Genomic DNA, 17,045 nt, shown 5'->3' with positions numbered 1-17,045 from the left:
CTCTCTCCTGGAGTTCTGACAAAGTTCCAGCTGGAGGGATCTCTTGCATTAGTCACCCAATTTCCTCTCCTCCTCAGAATTCCTGGCCTGGCCCTTTGCTCAACTGCTCATAGACAGTTTCAAGAAATGACTGGATAAACATAACCAGAGGTCCATAGGAGGCAACTAGCCATAAGGTATAGATGGAACACTATAAGTGATGCTCTGTATTCTTGGGGGAAGGGGGGCAACAGTGGGAGGGGAGGGCTTCTGGCCAAGCTGAGGGACCTCCTGATGGCTCTTGGGTTTTGGCCACCATGTGACACAAAGCGTGGGACTGGATGGGCCACTAGCCTAATCCAATATGGCTCATGATGTATGGAGGAAGAATCACATTAACATCCCTGTTTCTGCATCCCTCAAAACTCACCCGAGAGGCACCATATCAACAGGTCTTTCAGAACCATCATCCATAATTATTTTAATTGGACTGGCAACTTGTTCATTTGCCAGAAACCTTGGCTGCAACAGAAGCAGGGGGCAGATATTGCCACAGAGTACTTGAAGTATCTTTGACCGTAGCCACTGATTTCTCAGCAGCAGCTTATGACTTACTGTTGTTCTCAGCATATATCCTGATGACGGGCATCATTTCAAAGAGCACCTTGGGCTTGGAGTCTATGAGTTTCATGTTCCTTTTGTCCCACCCGGCTCCTTCCAGGTAGAGGCCGTAGACATAGACCCCTTCAGCAGGAGGAGAGGTGACGTCGTCCTTCATCCACTTGGTCACCTCATTGCACAGAACAACACTGTCCAAAGCCCATCCTTTATTGGCTCGGGTAATTTCCTGCTCAAAGGAATAAAGTAGTGAAGATCTGGATGTGGGATTTCAACAGGCAAAGAGCCAATCAGGATGTCATGCCTATAAAATCATCAATAAGGCCAATCCTGCTCCCCACAGCTAACTAGGAAAAGTGAGGATGAAAATTTTGGGAGAGATCTGGGTTTGAATTCCCACTCTGCCAAGAAACTTCCTGGGTAGCTGGTGGGCCAGATACAAACACTAGCTCTAACCTACCTTACAGGGTTGCTGGGAGAATAAAATGAGGAGGAGAACCATCTGTGTTGTCCTGAGCCCCATGAAGAGAATGCTAGATATGTGATCTCTTCTTCTCCTCCTCCTCCATTCACTTTTTCCGCATTGCTCAGCCCCCACACAATTCATAACAAGTCTATCCATCCGCAAGGCCAAAAGAACCCCCACAAACCCCTCAGCCACTGGCTTCTTGACTGAAATATGAACCTGCCCTGAAGTGTCAGACCCGCAAGACTCAAGCAATCCCCGTTGCAAGAACTCAGCCCAGTTCCTGGCTGTCCCAAGTGTGGTAGGCCCAGTCCAGACCTTTAAAGGTTACTGTTGCCTGGACAGAAGCCTTCACCTGCTGGCTGAGCTCACTGACTCAAGCAAGCCCTAAGACAGGGATGCCTTCCTGCCCCGCTCCCTCCTGGGCAGTCCTACTTGGCCTCCCGACATTCTAGAAAGGAGGAGGAGGAGGAGAGATAAGATTTCTACCCTGCCCTTCACGTGGAGTCTCCGAGCAGCTTCCAATCCCTTCCTCTCCCCACAGCAGACACCTTGTGAGGCAGGTGGGGCTAAGTGACTCTGTGGTTGATCCAAGGTCACCCAGCAGGCTTCATGAGGAGGAGGTGGAGTGGGGAATCAAACCTGGTTCTCCACCCTTAACTGGCTTCCCCCCAAAATCTAGCATGACAAAAGCCAAGGCAGCTGTGTGATTGACAACAGCAAGGGCTCAGTCCTTGCCCAGAGGATGGGGCAGGAGACAGTCACAAGGGACTGCTGTGACAGGGGGAGTCCGCAGTGCTGGTGGATGAAGCCTTGCCTCTCCACGGAGGGCTTGCTTTAAAAGGCTGCTGCACATTAAATGATGCTCAAAAGGAAAAGAGGTGAAGTCCTGTCCTCAATTTAATTCCCTGTACAAAACTCAAGAGTTCCTGTAGAGTGCAAGAGGCAAGTTTTCTGCTCCTTCTTATTTCTGATTTTGGCTGACAGAAATGCCTGGAGAAGGTAACACTTTTAAATAAATGAAGTTAATCAGGCCTAGCTCTTTCCCAGTTCTCTAGCACTGCTCTGCAGACCACAGCATTCGGGAGTACCAGCTGACAGATATGCAGAGAAGAAGACACAAGTACAGATTAGGGCAGGAGTGGCCAAACTGTGGCTCTTTCACACATACTGTGTGAAAGAGCCACACATACTGTGCTCAAGGGCCAGCTTGGAGAAAGTGTTCCTCTCTTAAAATCACTTCTCTAAGCCAAGCCTGCCAGCTGCTTGGAGAATGCATTTAAAGTTAAATATGCTTTCTTTCCACCTCTCCCTCCTCCATCTATTTGCCTGCCTCCCTCCCTCCCTGTCTTGCGGCTCTCAAACATCTGATGTTTATTCTGTTTGGCTCTTACGTTAAGCAAATCTGGTCACCCTTGGATAAGGGGAACCAGAGTAAAGCGTGGTCCATGCAAAAGGTGTGCAATCTGAAGGAGCCAGTAAACCGGCTTCTTATCTTGAATATAGGACGCTGTCTTATACTGAATCAGATCATTATATTGAATCAAGGCCAGTTTTGCCCGCTCTGACCAATCACTGCTCTCCAGCGTCTCAAGGAGAGGAGGGGGAGGAGGTCTTTCACATCACCCACTCCCTGATCCTTTCCCAACCACCAGGAACTGGGCCTGGGTCTTCTGTGTGCTCTCTGCCAGTGAGCCACACTTCTCTACCACTCAGACAGTAAGCAAACAAATCAAGAGTTAAATGCGGAACAGATCATAGAATTTTTAAGTGCCCGTTAACCTGTCTCATGGCAGTTAGAAATCCTTGAGGGTTGAAGAAGCCTGTCATCCAAAAGCAGTTTGGCCGCCCCTCAAAAATCCAACAGTGAAACTGGTGATTTCTTTCAAGAAGTTCAGTAAACCAGAAACCAAGAGTGCTGGAAGCCCACGATGCCTGGAAACAGAAGAGAAAAGGGAAAGATTTCTTTAAAACCATGTGCTTCATGCAATGCTCGTAAGTAGAGATGGGCACAAACCGACTGCTGAACCCCAGTTTGGCACAAATGAGGCTGGTTCACAAAGCACAAACAAGGGGGTTGGGAGACCCTGAACCCGTGCATGAACCTCCTCCTCATGACATTTAAGTTCCTTCAGAGCTCATTCGGGTGAGGGTGGTGTGCTCTGACAGCATTTAAATGCCACCGGGGCTCACTTTGGGGGAGGGGGAGCATGAACTTCCTGAAGCACAAGCTGGTTCATGCAATGGGGAGGTTCATGGAAGTTCCTGCTTCGGGGTTCCTGAAAACCTGCAAAGCACAAACCTCCACTGTTCTGGCTCATGCCCATCCTTGCACATGAGGCACACCCTGGACTGGGGCTATTTTTTTAATTACAGTAGAGTCTAGAGATACTCAGTTGATCAGCTCACATCTAAGACACATGCATGTCCCTAAAGGAAATGAAGCAGGGAGCTGTGATTCCTGAAAGCTCCTCTCTGCGGCCACCAATCTGGGTCGCCTCGAAGGTGCTCCCGCACTCTGGCTCTTTTCTATTGCTAGAGAAACAAGGTTACTCATCTTGATGCATCTCCCTGATCCAGATGAGAACGATGGAAAGCAGGACATGCAGTCCAAACATGTACTGAAGCGGCACTGTTAGTTCCCCTGCTTGTGGAGGAAGCAGGACCCACCTTCCGCCAACGTTCAGGAATCCGGGCATCATACATACAGTCCAAGGCATCTCTGAGGTTCTCGCTCATGACGATGGTGCCATCAATGGCCAGCTTCAGGTCCGTCAGAGTGTTCCGCACCAGGGCAATAACCCTCTGCATGCGGTCGATCTCTTGCCGTAGGAAGATGTTCATGGGCTGGAATGGTCCCATGTGCTGCAGCCTCTCCTTTACCTGGAATGGGAATGTGTAGAGCAGCATGTTGAAAAAAGAAAGAACTTTGTTTTAATCAGGTGGGCTGCCGTGTTGGTCTGAAGCAGCAGAACAAAGATCGAGTCCAGTGGAGCACCTTGAAGACCAGCCCACCTTGAAGACCAGTTTAATTCTGGGTAGAAGCTTTCAGGAGCAAGCACACCACTTCAGGTGCATGAAGAACTATCTGAAGAAGTGTGCCTGCACACAAAAGCTGATACCCACAATAAAACGATGCTGGTCTTAAAGGTGCCGCTGGACTTAAGCTGTGTTTAAATGAGACCAATCTAGGGAGAGATACCCGGCAGCTGATCTCATGGCCTTGCCTCAAAGGGGACGTAGTCTGCTGGGAGCTTCTCCACCATGTCGTCAGCCAGCCTGGCCACCACGGCTTCCCTGGTCTCCCCTCCTCCGCTGGAGCTGTCTTTCGGCTGGATGCTGAGAATAGTGTCCAGCACATCTTTGGCAAGTTTGCTCTGGTAAGTGATGTCTGCGTTGGGATGCAGCCCAAACACTTCTGGGGTGTCGTACACAGGCAAGCCCTGCAGGGGGCAAAAAGACAGAGAAGGGGCCCGGTGAGATCATGAAGCTGAAATCTGAACACTCTCAGTTATGCAAATAAGAATATCTAGCCACAGCAATCATGTTAAACTCCTTTTTAGTTACATTTTTACAGTTTCCACAGAAAGTAAAATTAGAACAAAGTGGATTAATAAAACTTGCCAAGGTCTGGACAAAAGTCTTATCATGAAAGAGTTCAGGACAAATTAAGGGAAACCACAGACAGTGGATAAAAAAACATTCCAGCGTGGTCCCTGGAGAAAAAAAATTAAGAATACTATCTAGAACAGGGGTATCAAACTAATTTGTTATGAGGGCTGGATCTGACATAAATGAGACCTTGTTGGGCCATGTGTGTACCTATTTAAGATTAGGTAGCAGAGATATAGACTTTATAAAGGACACAAACAAAAACAATTAAAGATTTTTTTTTTAAAAAAAACTTAAAATAAAACATGGTTAAAACATTAGCCCTCATTGGTCTTAAAGGTGTTTTCTTTGTATCGCTCCCATGGGATCCAGGGAACTGGACAAAGGAAGCTCTGGCTCTTTCCTTCCTTCCCTAGGGGACTAGAAGGGGGAGGAGCCTCAGCCAATAGAAGAGAGGCTTGGCTCAGTAGCTCTGCTGGGTAATTGAGAGAGCCTGGCAAAGCAAGATCTCCCTCCCCCCTTCCTCCCCAAGAAAGGAGCCTCAGCCAATGGAGAAAATAGAGTCTTTGCTCTGTAACTTCTGTGCGATTGAGCAAGCCTTGCAAAGCAAGCTGTTATGCAGAAGGAAGGAAGAGATATGGAGAAGGATGCAGATGACACCCAACTGCTCAGCGGCCTGATTCGGCCCCTGGGCTGCATGTTTGACACCCCTGATCTAGAGGTCTTGTGAGAATCCTGTTATTTGTATCTGTCAACATCAGAGTTCAACCACAACTTGGAGTTGTTGAGCCAATTTTGGGGACCATTTCCTGGCCCTAACCCTGGGAAAACATCCTCCCTTAACATTTCTAGTGGAACAATCTTTTATTCCCAAATTCAACTCCATCTGTAAAGGTAAATGATCACTACAAGTCCTGGCTGAAAGATATGTAAAATCCCCCACATTATCATATCTATCTTCTCCATTTACAATAATTAGCCAATTTAGTGGCTAACTGAATCAAAAAAGGGCCACCAGATTCAACCACAACAACTTTCAAAGATTGTGTATCCAAGGAAGAAGAAACAAATCCAGTGACCGGAATTCCACATCCTGGAAGATCTCCAAAGAGATGCCTACATGAGCATTTAAATCCCCACCAACAATAATTAGTGTATTGAGACAAAGCAATTCAGCATGTTTGAACAACAAAGTAAGCTTAAAGATAAAGGACCAGTCGTTTCACGTTTTCACGGCAGACTTTTTAACAGGGTGGTTTGCCATTGCCTTCCCCAGTCCTCTATACTTGACCCCCGCAAGCTATAAATCACCATCCCTCTGACTATGCAGGGAGGGGCCACACAGGCATTGCACTAGGTGGGGCAACAGCAGAATCAACAATGACTGGCTCCCCCCTCCCCCGCCTGCCTTTAATCTTCCCCCTGGCGTCTGTGTTGCTCTCTTTAGCTGACAAAGACTGATCAGCAGGCCATGCTGTTTCCAGGGCAGGCCAAGTCTCCTGAAGGAGGAGGATATCAAATTGATTTTCTAAAACTTCAGACTTCCTTATTAGCAACCCTCAATTTCCATCCAGCAACATTCCATGAAAGGAGTCGCAACAAGGATTTATTACCTCATTCTGTTCTTCTGAAAAATTTGCAGCCAGGTCAAAAACAGCCACGCTGGAACTGGCTGTTTGGATAAAACCAGAGCCCTTCTTCTTCTCTGAACATGGCAGAGAGAGAGGAGGGGGCAGGTCTCCTGACTTTGCTGAGCAAATTCCCTCACTGATCATAGGATTTGCATCCGTTTTATCTATTCCCTGCTAATGATAGGCATGTTACTTTGTCTTTGGTAAAGTTTCGATTCTGTGCCCTTAGAATTAGACAGGCACATGCTAAACATATCTCTGGGGTTAAATGTCAGCTCCTGAGCAGTCCTCAATAAGTAGGCCTCTTGCTGATGTTCAGAAAAAGTTCCTTTTTATTGATAAGACATATCACAGCAGTATGACTCTCGGGATCAGATCCAGCTTTGACACCTGGAGCCAGATCTATATACCCTCTCCTGAGCCGTTACCAGCCCGCCAGAATCCAGAGCAAAAAGCCCACACAAAGCAAAGGTAACAGCTTCTCACCTAGCCCCCGAGATCATAGGCCAGCATTGGACCACAGACAGAGAGAATGTTCTGGAATGTTCTGTGTGTGAGAAGAGTTGCTCTGAGACAGGGCCTATGAGACCACTGACCATGGAAAGGGCAAAGCAGGAGTCAAGTTGCACCTTTAAGACCAACCCGTTTTTATTTAGAACGTAAGCTTTTGTGTGCTCTTAAGCACACTTCATCTGACAAGGAATTCAGCACAGTGAGCAAAGCCATACATAGCTGAGCAGAGCCATACAGAGCTGGTAGGCAGTGGCCCAGAATGCAACATGGTACAGATTTAAGAACCAATGACAGTGAAGTAAAATTATCTGGTAGGCAGTGGTTGAGAATGTAAAATGGTACAATGACAGAACAGTAAAATTAACAACTTGAGCAAACCTTTGATCTGAGTAGCATGAGCATGCAAAAGCAACAAAACAGCAGTATGTCAAAATGTGAGACTGTGACAATGGGAGATGAGTTCAATATATGAAATGGGATAAGCAACCAAAGTCCCTGTTTGAATGTGTCAATACAGCTAAAAGAGAAATGCATTGGATAGTGATGTTCTTGTCCATCTAATTTACTTTTTAACATGTAATCATAATTCTAGTTTGTCATAGGAAAAAGAAATACAATAAAAATGGTGAAAATGGATAAAGCATATGGATAAAGTTTTGCTCAATTTGTTAATTTTACTATTCTGTCATTGTACCATTTTACATTCTAAACCACTGCCTACCAGATAATTTTACTTCACTGTCATTGGTTCTATACCATGTCACATTCTGAACTACTGCCTACCAGCTATGTATGGCTCTGCTCAGCTACGTATGGCTTTGCTCACTGTGCTAGATTCCTTGTCTGATGAAGTGTGCTTAAGAGAACATGAAAACTTACGTTCTAAATAAAAATTGGTTAGTCTTAAAGGTGCCACTTGACTCCTGCTTCAGACCAACATGCCTGCCCGCTAGGATCTATCTACATGGAAAGGGCATTACATCTCGTAATTCTGATTTTAAAAACTCTTGTTATGTTCTCACAAACTGATGATTCTTTCCCTGAGATGTTAGCATGCTGGAGTTGCCAGTCTTCAGGAGATCTCCCAGAGTTACAACCAATCTCCAGATGACAGAGATCAGGGTCCTTCTGAAGAAGATGGCAGCTGTGCGGGGGGGGGGGGGGGTGTTCTATGGCATTGCCAAAAAATTTCCCAGCCTGGAGCTGGCAACTGTATAGTATGCACTTTCCACCCACCACCACCTCTGGGCCGCAGGAAGCATCCTTAAGGAAGCAAGTCTCCCCAGGCAGGGACCTCCCATAGCTGAAAGGCTGAGTCTGTTTGAGGCTCTCCAGTCCTCCTGGCATATGTACTTGCTAATTTTACAGACCTGAATGTACTGAAGGTAGTGCTCTATGGTGGTGCACCTGGGGATACTGTAGCCTTTGTAGAAGGAGAATTCTGGACTGAACATGTTTTCACTGAACCAGACTTTAGCAAAAGTGTTCAGCAGCCTTTTGTCATAGTCATCCGTAACTCTTCCGCCATACTGAATCTCTCCTATCATGTAACGAACTGTGTTCCAAGACACCCCCTGAAACAGAAGTTCAAAAAAGCAGATAACAGCAGTATGCTAAAAACCAGTGGCAGATTAAACCTTGTGGCGGCCCCTAGGCGGTCAGCATCTCGGGGGGAGGGGGGGCTGCAAATTATCTCAGAGCGCCTGCCCTGCCACCTGTGGCCCCCGCTGCAGCCTGCAGGCACTTTCCTAAAAGCCGCTTTGACAAAGCTGCAGGGGAGAGGCAGAGAGAGGCGAATTTGGCAAGGATGCCAGCAGCAGTTGCACCAGGCAAGTCAAGCAAAGAGCGGCTCAGTTGCTGGCTGGGAGGGCTGCAAGCAGGGGGGAAACCAGGGGGGGAAACCAGCCAGTGCGTTTTGGCCACTGTGTGGCACAGAGTGTTGGACTGGAGGGGCCACTGGCCTGATCCAACATGGCTTCTCTTATGTCCTTATGTCAGAGACACTGATGCTCTCTCTTCTTGGTGCTGGGGGAGGGCAACAGCGGGAGGGCATCTGGAGTAGGGGTCCCAACCCTCCCGCCCTGGCGGGGGAGTCAAGGTTTTCCAGCCTCTTCCCCCGCTCCCCCCAAAAACGGAAGCGGGGGGGGGAAGAGGGGGAAACGGCGCCAAGGAGCGTGGGTCCGTGGCGAGCCGCAAATCTGAAGGCAAAAAGAGAAAGAGGTGTGCGTGTGTCAAGCCGCATGCGCAGTTTTCTGCCGCATGCGCAGTGGCTCCGTTGGAGAGCGCGTGCCGTGCAGTTGAGGAACAGGCTGAGGGAAGGCGGGCCGTCCGGCTCGCGGCTGTCTGGCCTCATCTGTGGTGGCGGCGCCGCCCGCAGGACGTTCCAAAGCCCCCGGGGCTATGACCTGCCTCCCTGGCTTCCTCAGCGGCGGCTCTCCCTGCGCCGCCCTCCGCTCCCTGTTCAAATCCTCGGGGCGGCGGCAGCAGCATCAACATCACCATCAACTGCGCTTCACCGCCCGGCGCAGGCGAGGAGGGGAAGCTTGGACGTTAAGGTGAAGCGCCGTTGATGGTGATGTTGATGCTGCTGCCGCCGCCCCGAGGATTTGAACAGGGAGCGGAGGGCGGCGCAGGGAGAGCAGCCGCTGAGGAAGCCTGCAAAATCTCACTTGGAATGAAATGTTCCGTCGGCACTGAAGGGCTTGTGGGAAAGGACGCCAGAATCCTAAAACGAGATACCCTTTCAGGGCAAATTCTGCCTGCTTGCTTACAAGGAGCCCTAAAGCAAAATACAGCTGGGTTGGTTTCCTGTGAATTTCCCTTCCGAGCCCTGCTTAGTGGAGGGGGCTTTGAAAAGCTACTTGGAAGCGAGGCCTCATTGAAACGGATCCGAGGCGCGCGTCAATTACACGCCTGCAGGCTCAGCAACAAGTGCCGCCGTCGCATTTCATCCCAGGGGGGGGGGAGGGGGGAAGGAAGGAAAACAGGTGGTGAGGGAAGGAAGTCTCACTGACGGGAATGGGAGAGAGATCAAGGCGGTGGGGAACCCTGTTTGTCTGTAGCAGTAGAAAAGAGCAAAAGTCCAGAGACGAACAACATTTGGGGCAGGGCTAGAGGTCAGATACCGGCCTGTGGGCCCGGCCGCCGCGCCTGCCTCCCACCTAGTTCCCCCCCCCCAAAAAAAAAGACTGCGCGATCCTATGCAGCTACTGCGAGCTAAGAACGGCTTGCCCAGCTTTCTAACTGCAGAGATCACAAACAATCTACAGCCTGTGTGCTTTGGGGCGAGACCACTGTTCTTCTGGAGCTAAGCTGCGATTGCCTTGGGCTTCGAAAGATTCGGATTTGGGTCGGGTTGCAAGCAGCCGGCCGGCCCGCCTTCAGGAGGACCTTAAGCAGCTGGTGAGTGGCCTTCCTTGGGTTGACCCAGTTTAGGGGTGGCCAAACTGTGTCACATATTGTGTGACTCTCGAAGCCCCCACAGCCTCATTAAAACTAAAGTTACTTTCTTTCCACCTCCCTCCCCCTCCATCTATTTGTATCCCTTCCTTGTCTTGCAGCTCTCAGACATCTGCCGTTCATGGCTTGCAGCTCCCAAACATCTGATGTTTATTCTATGTGGCTCTTGCATTAAACAAGTTTGGCCACCCCTGACCCAGTGCGTGGGGGTGGTGGTAGAGTCCTCAGGTGCTTTGTGAGGAGGGCTGTACCACCTCAGAGAACAAGTGCATGATAGCAGTTGGGGGATGAAAAAAAAATCTGGACTGGAGGGTTTCAGTCTCTTCTCCCTGGGCTGCTGGTATTGTGTTTACAGAAAGTCCCTTTTTCTGTGCAAGGAGGAGCATTCAGAAACAATACCATCTCATTGGACTACTGTGTGGTCCCTTTAATTGTGATGGACAGAACTCCCTTTGGAGTTCAATTGTGCTTGTCACACCCTTGCTCCTAGCTCCACCCCAATGTCTCCTGGCTCCACCCCCAAAGTCTCCTGGCTCCACCCCCAAAGTCCCCAGATATTTCTGGAATTGGACTTGGCAACCCTAATCTGGAGTTCTGGCCCTGCTGCTGGACCTCCTGAAGAAACCCCGGTTTTGGCCACTGTGTTGGACTGGATGAGCCAGTGGCCTAATCCAACATGGCTTCTCTGATGTTCTTATGACTGCATGTGGAAGTTCACAGGATAGAATGTTCTCAAGGGGAAGAAGAAGGCCTACACATAGCAAAGTATATAACAACTATTCTCCCTGACAATCTAGTTTTTTGGGGGGAAAGGATTTGATCAGTGAGTCCTCACCTGCACCCCTAAATGTAGCCTTGGTAAAGCCCCAAAATGTCGACTCAGAGAACCAACATGGGGCAAAGGGGGGAGGTGCCCCAGTGTCCATCTGAGACCCTGGGGAACAGAATAGAATAGGTGACACCAGAAGAAGAAGCTGCATTCCCCAGAACCACCACACTTGAGATTTCACTTCATTGCATTTAGGGGGGGAAATTAACAGCACTAGGGTTGTGTATTCAGTATAAACCAAACTGAATAAATACCCCCCCCCCCAAAAAAAAACCCCTACCCTTATTGGTATTTTGAGGTATTTATTCATCAGCAATCTGATTCGGCTACTAATATAGCTGGTCCAAATAAAAGCCTTGCAGGCTCTTCTGGAATGCTGAGGGGGGTGGGAAGGACCACCCCAAATGGTTGCTGCAGGAGGTGGAGCCAAACCCAAAATGGCTGCTGCAGGAGGTGGAGCCAAACATAACACCACCCTCCTCACTTTGCAAAAGAATCACAGCAGAGGAATAAAAAGAAATGAAGGAAATCCAAGGAGAGGGATGGAAGAAGGAAAAGGGGAATACAAAGGAAAGCCTGAAGGGGGAATGGAACGTCCCACTGCCTGCCTTTGGGTAGCGACCAGGGTTTCCTCTAAGCTGAGTTAGCCAGCTCACATCTTTTTGTGTTAGCTCAGGAAGGATGACCCCAGAGCACAATAATTTATGCTGTGCACCTTACAATTTTAATGCCAGCAGCTCACAAAGTAGAATTTTTGCTCACAAGACTCTGCAGCTCAGAGGGAACATTGGCAGCAACCCTGGACTTCTTCCTTGGTGGTCTCCCATCGAAGTCCTAACCAGGGCCGACCCTGCTGAAATTGGCCTGGCCTGGGCTTCCAGATGGCTGTTTTGAGGAAGTACCTTTTTGATGTCCATGTCATCCAGATGGTTCTGAACAAACTGCACCGTGGCATTGAAATCAGCTTGGTTGAACTCATAAGGAATGTTCCAGCCCAGAGGCCCAAATTTCCTTCTTTCCTGAACTGTGGAGTGCAGGAAGGCTACAGCATAGAGCATGGGCTTCCACTGGACCATGTTGCTGACATCCAAGAGATCCTGGCTCACACCTGTGACCAAAAAACAGAAGCCACCATGAAATATGACTGTAACCTGGTTTCCTATGAAGCCTCATGAAAAAGTCCTGGTCACAGGTATTTGTGCTCTCTCAAGGTGCTTTCCCCACTTCATGCAGCCATAAATGGCACAAAAATCTATATAGTATTTCCCAAGTGCCCCCCCCAACAGCTGTGGATACCTAAATCTGTGGATCGGGGCCACCCTTGCACCAAACAGGGCTTTCTGCAAACTTGGGGGACTGCTTAGGTTTGCAGAAAAATCTGAAAAGTTAAAAAATATAAAAGGTAAAGGTAGTCCCCCGTGCAAGCACCAGTTGTATCCGACTCTGGGGTTTAAATCTCTTCAAAAGTAAAATACCACTCCCTGCATGAGTGCCAGGGCTTCTTTTTTGAGCAGGAACACAAAGGAAGGCAGTTCCGGCTGGCTTGGTGTCAGGGGGTGTGGCCTAACAGACAAATGAGTTCCTGCTGGGCTTTTTCTACCAAAAAAGCAATCCCTGATGAGCACAGAGAACACTCTGGCCGTGGCCAAGCATCCCAGGGGCCACACTAGGGCTGGTGGAGGCTCAAAGAGGGGCCAGAAAGGGGGGAGGCAGGCCTGGCAGGGCTGGCGGAGGGGCAGCGGGGAGGCTTGAGGGGCTTTGGGAGCTGCTGCAGGGTGGTCTGCAGAGGCCTGGGGCCATGCTGTGCTCTCCAGCATTGATGCAGTGCAGCAGCCTAGCAGCAGGGACTGCAACAGAGGGGGGAGACACAATACTTGGAGGGGGGGCTTCCATCTCTTAGCTGCCAGTGGCTGGGGAGGAAGGGATCCCCCACAACTATTGTGGGTCTCCACTTATCTTATACTCTTTGGATACTTAAATCCAGTGACTGAAGCTCTGAAGGGGAAAGACAGATCTTTCTATAAAACTGAAAAGGGCCCCAGGCTTGCAGAAAAATGTGAAATCTAAAAAAGTCCACACTGGGTAGTCTAAAAAGTCCAAAAATGATAGGAGCACCTGTAGCTTAAAAAAATTACAGCACTATTATATCCTAACCATGTGGGGGAGGGGGAGAGGAAAGACATGGCAGAAAGGAAAGGAGAACCAGGCTAGGTGGGAACTGGTGCTGCTTCAACCATAGGCCTGGCGGAACGTCTTGGAGGAGGAGGAGAGACTGGATTTATACCCTGCCCTTCTCTTGGAGTTTCAGAGCACCTTACAACCTCCTTCCCTTCCTCTCCCCACAACAGACGCCCTGTGAAGTAGGCAGGGCTGAGAAAGGGCAGAAACTGCTCTGAAAGAACTTGTGATTGACTCGAGGTCAACCAGCAGCTGCATGTAGAGGAGTGGGGGATCAAAACGGTTCTCCCAATTCTCCAGATTAAAGTACACTGCTCTTAACCACTACACCAAACTGGCAAAATAGGTTAGATGCAACCAACCCTTTAAGCAAAGCTCTGCTGCATTGCTTTTTCTACAAAAAAAAAATCCAGCAGGAACTCCTTTGCATATTAGGCCACACTCCCGACACCGAGCCAGCCAGAACTGCATTCCTGTGTGCTCCTGCTCAAAAAAAGTCCTGGTTTCTTGAAACGTAAACTGGACTCCTCAATCACCCATTCTGTTCTTCTCTCTACAAAGGAACACTCTGAAATCTCACACTGAGGAAGGGGGGGAGAGATAGAGTGTCCAGAAGTGTCAATTATGGAGGAGAACGAGAGTTCCCAGGCCACCCCAACTGTCTCCCCAGAACGAGACAAAACCAGCTTTAATGGAAACCTTTCAACTCCTGTCAAATATAATGTAACTGCATCATAATAAAAGTGCGGGGCCCATTCTGTATTTCAGGAGTTCCTTTGCATCTTCAGCCAACAACTGAAACAAGGAAACCTGCTTTGGGCTTTTGATAACAGAATTCTTCTCTGTAGTCCTTTCAGTCTAAGCCTCCTAACACCAAAGCAGCTGACATCTAAGATGATTCCAGTTCACTTTATGGCCTGACCAAGGCTTTTTTTGTAGAAAAAGCCCAGCAGGAACTCATTAGTATGCATGGCCACACCTCTGACATCATCAATATTTGCATACTAGGCCACAAGGAAGGAAGGGGGGAGTGGGGAAAGGCACACAGGGAAAAAGAAATATTGACAGAAAGACTGACAGAAAGAAAGAGGGGGAGAATAGAAAATAAAGCAAATAGACAGAGGAAAAAAAGACTGACAAAGAAAAAATGAATGAATGAAAGGAGGAGAAAGAAAGAAAGAAAGAAAGAAAGAAAGAAAGAAAGAAAGAAAGAAAGAAAGAAAGAAAGAAAGAAAGAAAGAAAGAAAGAAAGAAAGAAAGAAAGAAAGAAAAAAAAGAAAAAAAGAAAAAAAGAAAGAAAGAAAGAAAGAAAGAAAGAAAGAAAGAAAGAAAGAAAGAAAGAAAGAAACTGAAAGAAAGAAACTGAAAGAAAGGGGATGGGAGCAACTCACCTGTAAAACTGCTGACTCCCAAGAAGCCTTGCTCTGCAGCTTGACCCCCAAGCCCCGCTGGCCAGCTGGACTTTGGGAGGCCCTGCACAAGCGCAGTTGGCCTCCCTAAATCCTGCCCGACACTGGGATGTTGGGAGACCCCCACGCTAGCATGGCTGGCCTCCTTGAACCCCGCCAGACAGCGGGACATGGGAGGCCCCCGTGCAAGCATGGCTGGCCTCCCTAAGCCCCGCCCGACACCTGGACATCCGGAGGCCCCGTGCAAGCCCAGCTGGCCTCCCTGAGCCCTGCCCAACAGCGGGGGCCCAGGCCAAGCCAGAACGCCGACCGGGCCAGCTGGGCCTGACTCAGACTGACTATCCTTCCTTTCTTGCTGCCTGCCGTTAAACACACCCACTGAGATCCCACTCGTTATTTTGGTTACCTCAAGAAAAGCCTCAGCCATAACTGTCCTCCTTCATTCCACCCTCCCACTCCTTTCCTCCCAAATCTCCATTCTCAGGAATTCACTCAACTTGTATCCCCCACCCACCCTTTCCCAGAGGCTCAGCTGCACCTTACTCTTTTATGAGATGCTGAGAAGCTGCCTCTTTCATTTTCCAGAAAACCCAGAAGAGACATCTGAGTTCACTGTCATCTCGAAGCCTCTTGGTTGCCAACTGAGCCTATAAAGCTGTGCAGAGGCCTATGTACTGGTCTGTCCCCACAGAGACCAGAAACTGGTCACTGCAGCCTCATAGCGAATGTCACAGAATACACTGCTGATTAAGAAGAGGCTTATATACTTGCCTGTCCCCACAGAGACCAGAAAGTAGTCACTGTGACATCACAGGCAACATCACAGAATAAACTGCTGACTGGAAAGAGGCTGGTGGGGGAGGCAGTTTTCACATCCTAAAGGACAGTGAAGATGTTTATATACTTGTCTGTCCCCACAGAGACCAGAAACTGGCCATTGTGACATCAGAGTCAATGTCACAGAATACACTGCTGGCTGGGAAGAAGCAGATGGTGGAGTTAGTTTTCAAAGTCTAAAGGTCTGTGAAGATGCTTATATACTTGGTTATCCTAGTAGAAACCAGAAACTGGCCATTGTGACATCAGAGGCAACATCAGAGAATACATGGCTGACTGGAAAGAGGCTGATGGGGGAGGTAGATTCAGAGCCTACAGATCTGGGAAGATGCTTATATACTTGTCTATCCACACAGAGTCCTAAAACCTGCCGTAGATTGGTGAGTATACACATGTAAGGACTAAATAAGTTTTGCATATATAATGAAATAAGAAACCAATATCCCTGTTAAGTCCTATGGAGGTTTTTGTTTCATGTTTTGCAACAACAACAAAAAACAATTATTGCCATCAACCTGATAATGAAACAATCTATGCAAGAAGTAATTTTTTTACACGATGGACACATAGAGACCATCTTATTCTGGAAACCTACTGGCTGACAAACATACGAACATGCCTCCAGACACCATCTTAAACATACCAAAAGATCCATTGTATACAGCCATGCTCTATGCTCCAGTCCGTCTGCTCCAGTCCTACAGAGATTCCCACCTAAGGGATCAACAACAAATCATTTTGGAACTGAAGTATCCATCTGATGAAGTCAGGAAACAGATTAACAAAGCCAGAATGGTACCCAGAGAAAACCTGTTGCAAGACAAGTCCAAAAAAGACAATAATAGAATATCACTAGTGGTCACATACAGCTCTTAACTCCAAACAGTTCAACGCATCAACGACTTACAACCTCTACTGGACAATGGCAGCTCTCTTTCACAAGTACTGGAAGACAAATCTTTTCTTGTGCACAGACAACTCCCCTGTCTCAAGCAACTCCTCACCCACAATAGTGTACCATCTAATTTGAACATGGACTCTAGTACTTGCAATAAATCCAACTAGAGCTTGCAATAAATCCAAATTCCAACTTTGCTGCCACTTACAGCCAGAAAACACAATCCCTGGACCTAACAACATCAACTATACCATCTCAGGCTCATTCACTTTCTCATCTTCTAACGGTGTATATGCCATTAAATGCCAACAATGTCCTTTGGTTCTCACACAGGGAAAACAGGACAAACCCTATACCAAAAGGTAAATGGGCACAAATATGACATTAGGAATCACAAGACTGAGAAACCTGTAGGAGAACACTTTAACCTCCAGAACATTCAATGCATGACTTCAACGTAGCTATTTTATTGCAAAGAAACTTCAGGAACAGAATGAAAAGGGAATTACAACACTTGGAACAAACACCTCCCAGGACTTAACAGGGATATTGGTTTCTTATCTCATTACATATGCTAAACTCATTCTCGCCAAGGACTATACATCCTCCATATTTT

The 17,045-nt window shown here is 48.1% G+C and overlaps 1 protein-coding gene across 1 annotated transcript in view; it reads right to left on the bottom strand.

Annotated features, from left to right (window-relative positions):
- Positions 1-17,045, bottom strand: part of DNAH5 (dynein axonemal heavy chain 5) — a 266,064-nt gene that overhangs the window by 17,013 nt on the left and 232,006 nt on the right. The window contains exons 73-78 of the mRNA XM_060244379.1: positions 12,010-12,215; positions 8,190-8,393; positions 4,291-4,506; positions 3,734-3,946; positions 2,846-2,998; positions 595-826 (exon numbers count right to left, since the gene is read on the bottom strand). Coding sequence (XP_060100362.1) covers positions 595-826; positions 2,846-2,998; positions 3,734-3,946; positions 4,291-4,506; positions 8,190-8,393; positions 12,010-12,215 — 1,224 coding nt within the window. The remainder of the gene's footprint in view (positions 1-594; positions 827-2,845; positions 2,999-3,733; positions 3,947-4,290; positions 4,507-8,189; positions 8,394-12,009; positions 12,216-17,045) is intronic.

The sequence above is a fragment of the Heteronotia binoei genome, chromosome 7, assembly GCF_032191835.1.
Source record: "Heteronotia binoei isolate CCM8104 ecotype False Entrance Well chromosome 7, APGP_CSIRO_Hbin_v1, whole genome shotgun sequence".
In the NCBI taxonomy this organism is placed as follows: domain Eukaryota; kingdom Metazoa; phylum Chordata; class Lepidosauria; order Squamata; family Gekkonidae; genus Heteronotia; species Heteronotia binoei.
The sequence above is the reverse complement of the archived record's forward strand: the minus strand, read 5'-3'. Positions and strand labels throughout refer to the sequence as shown.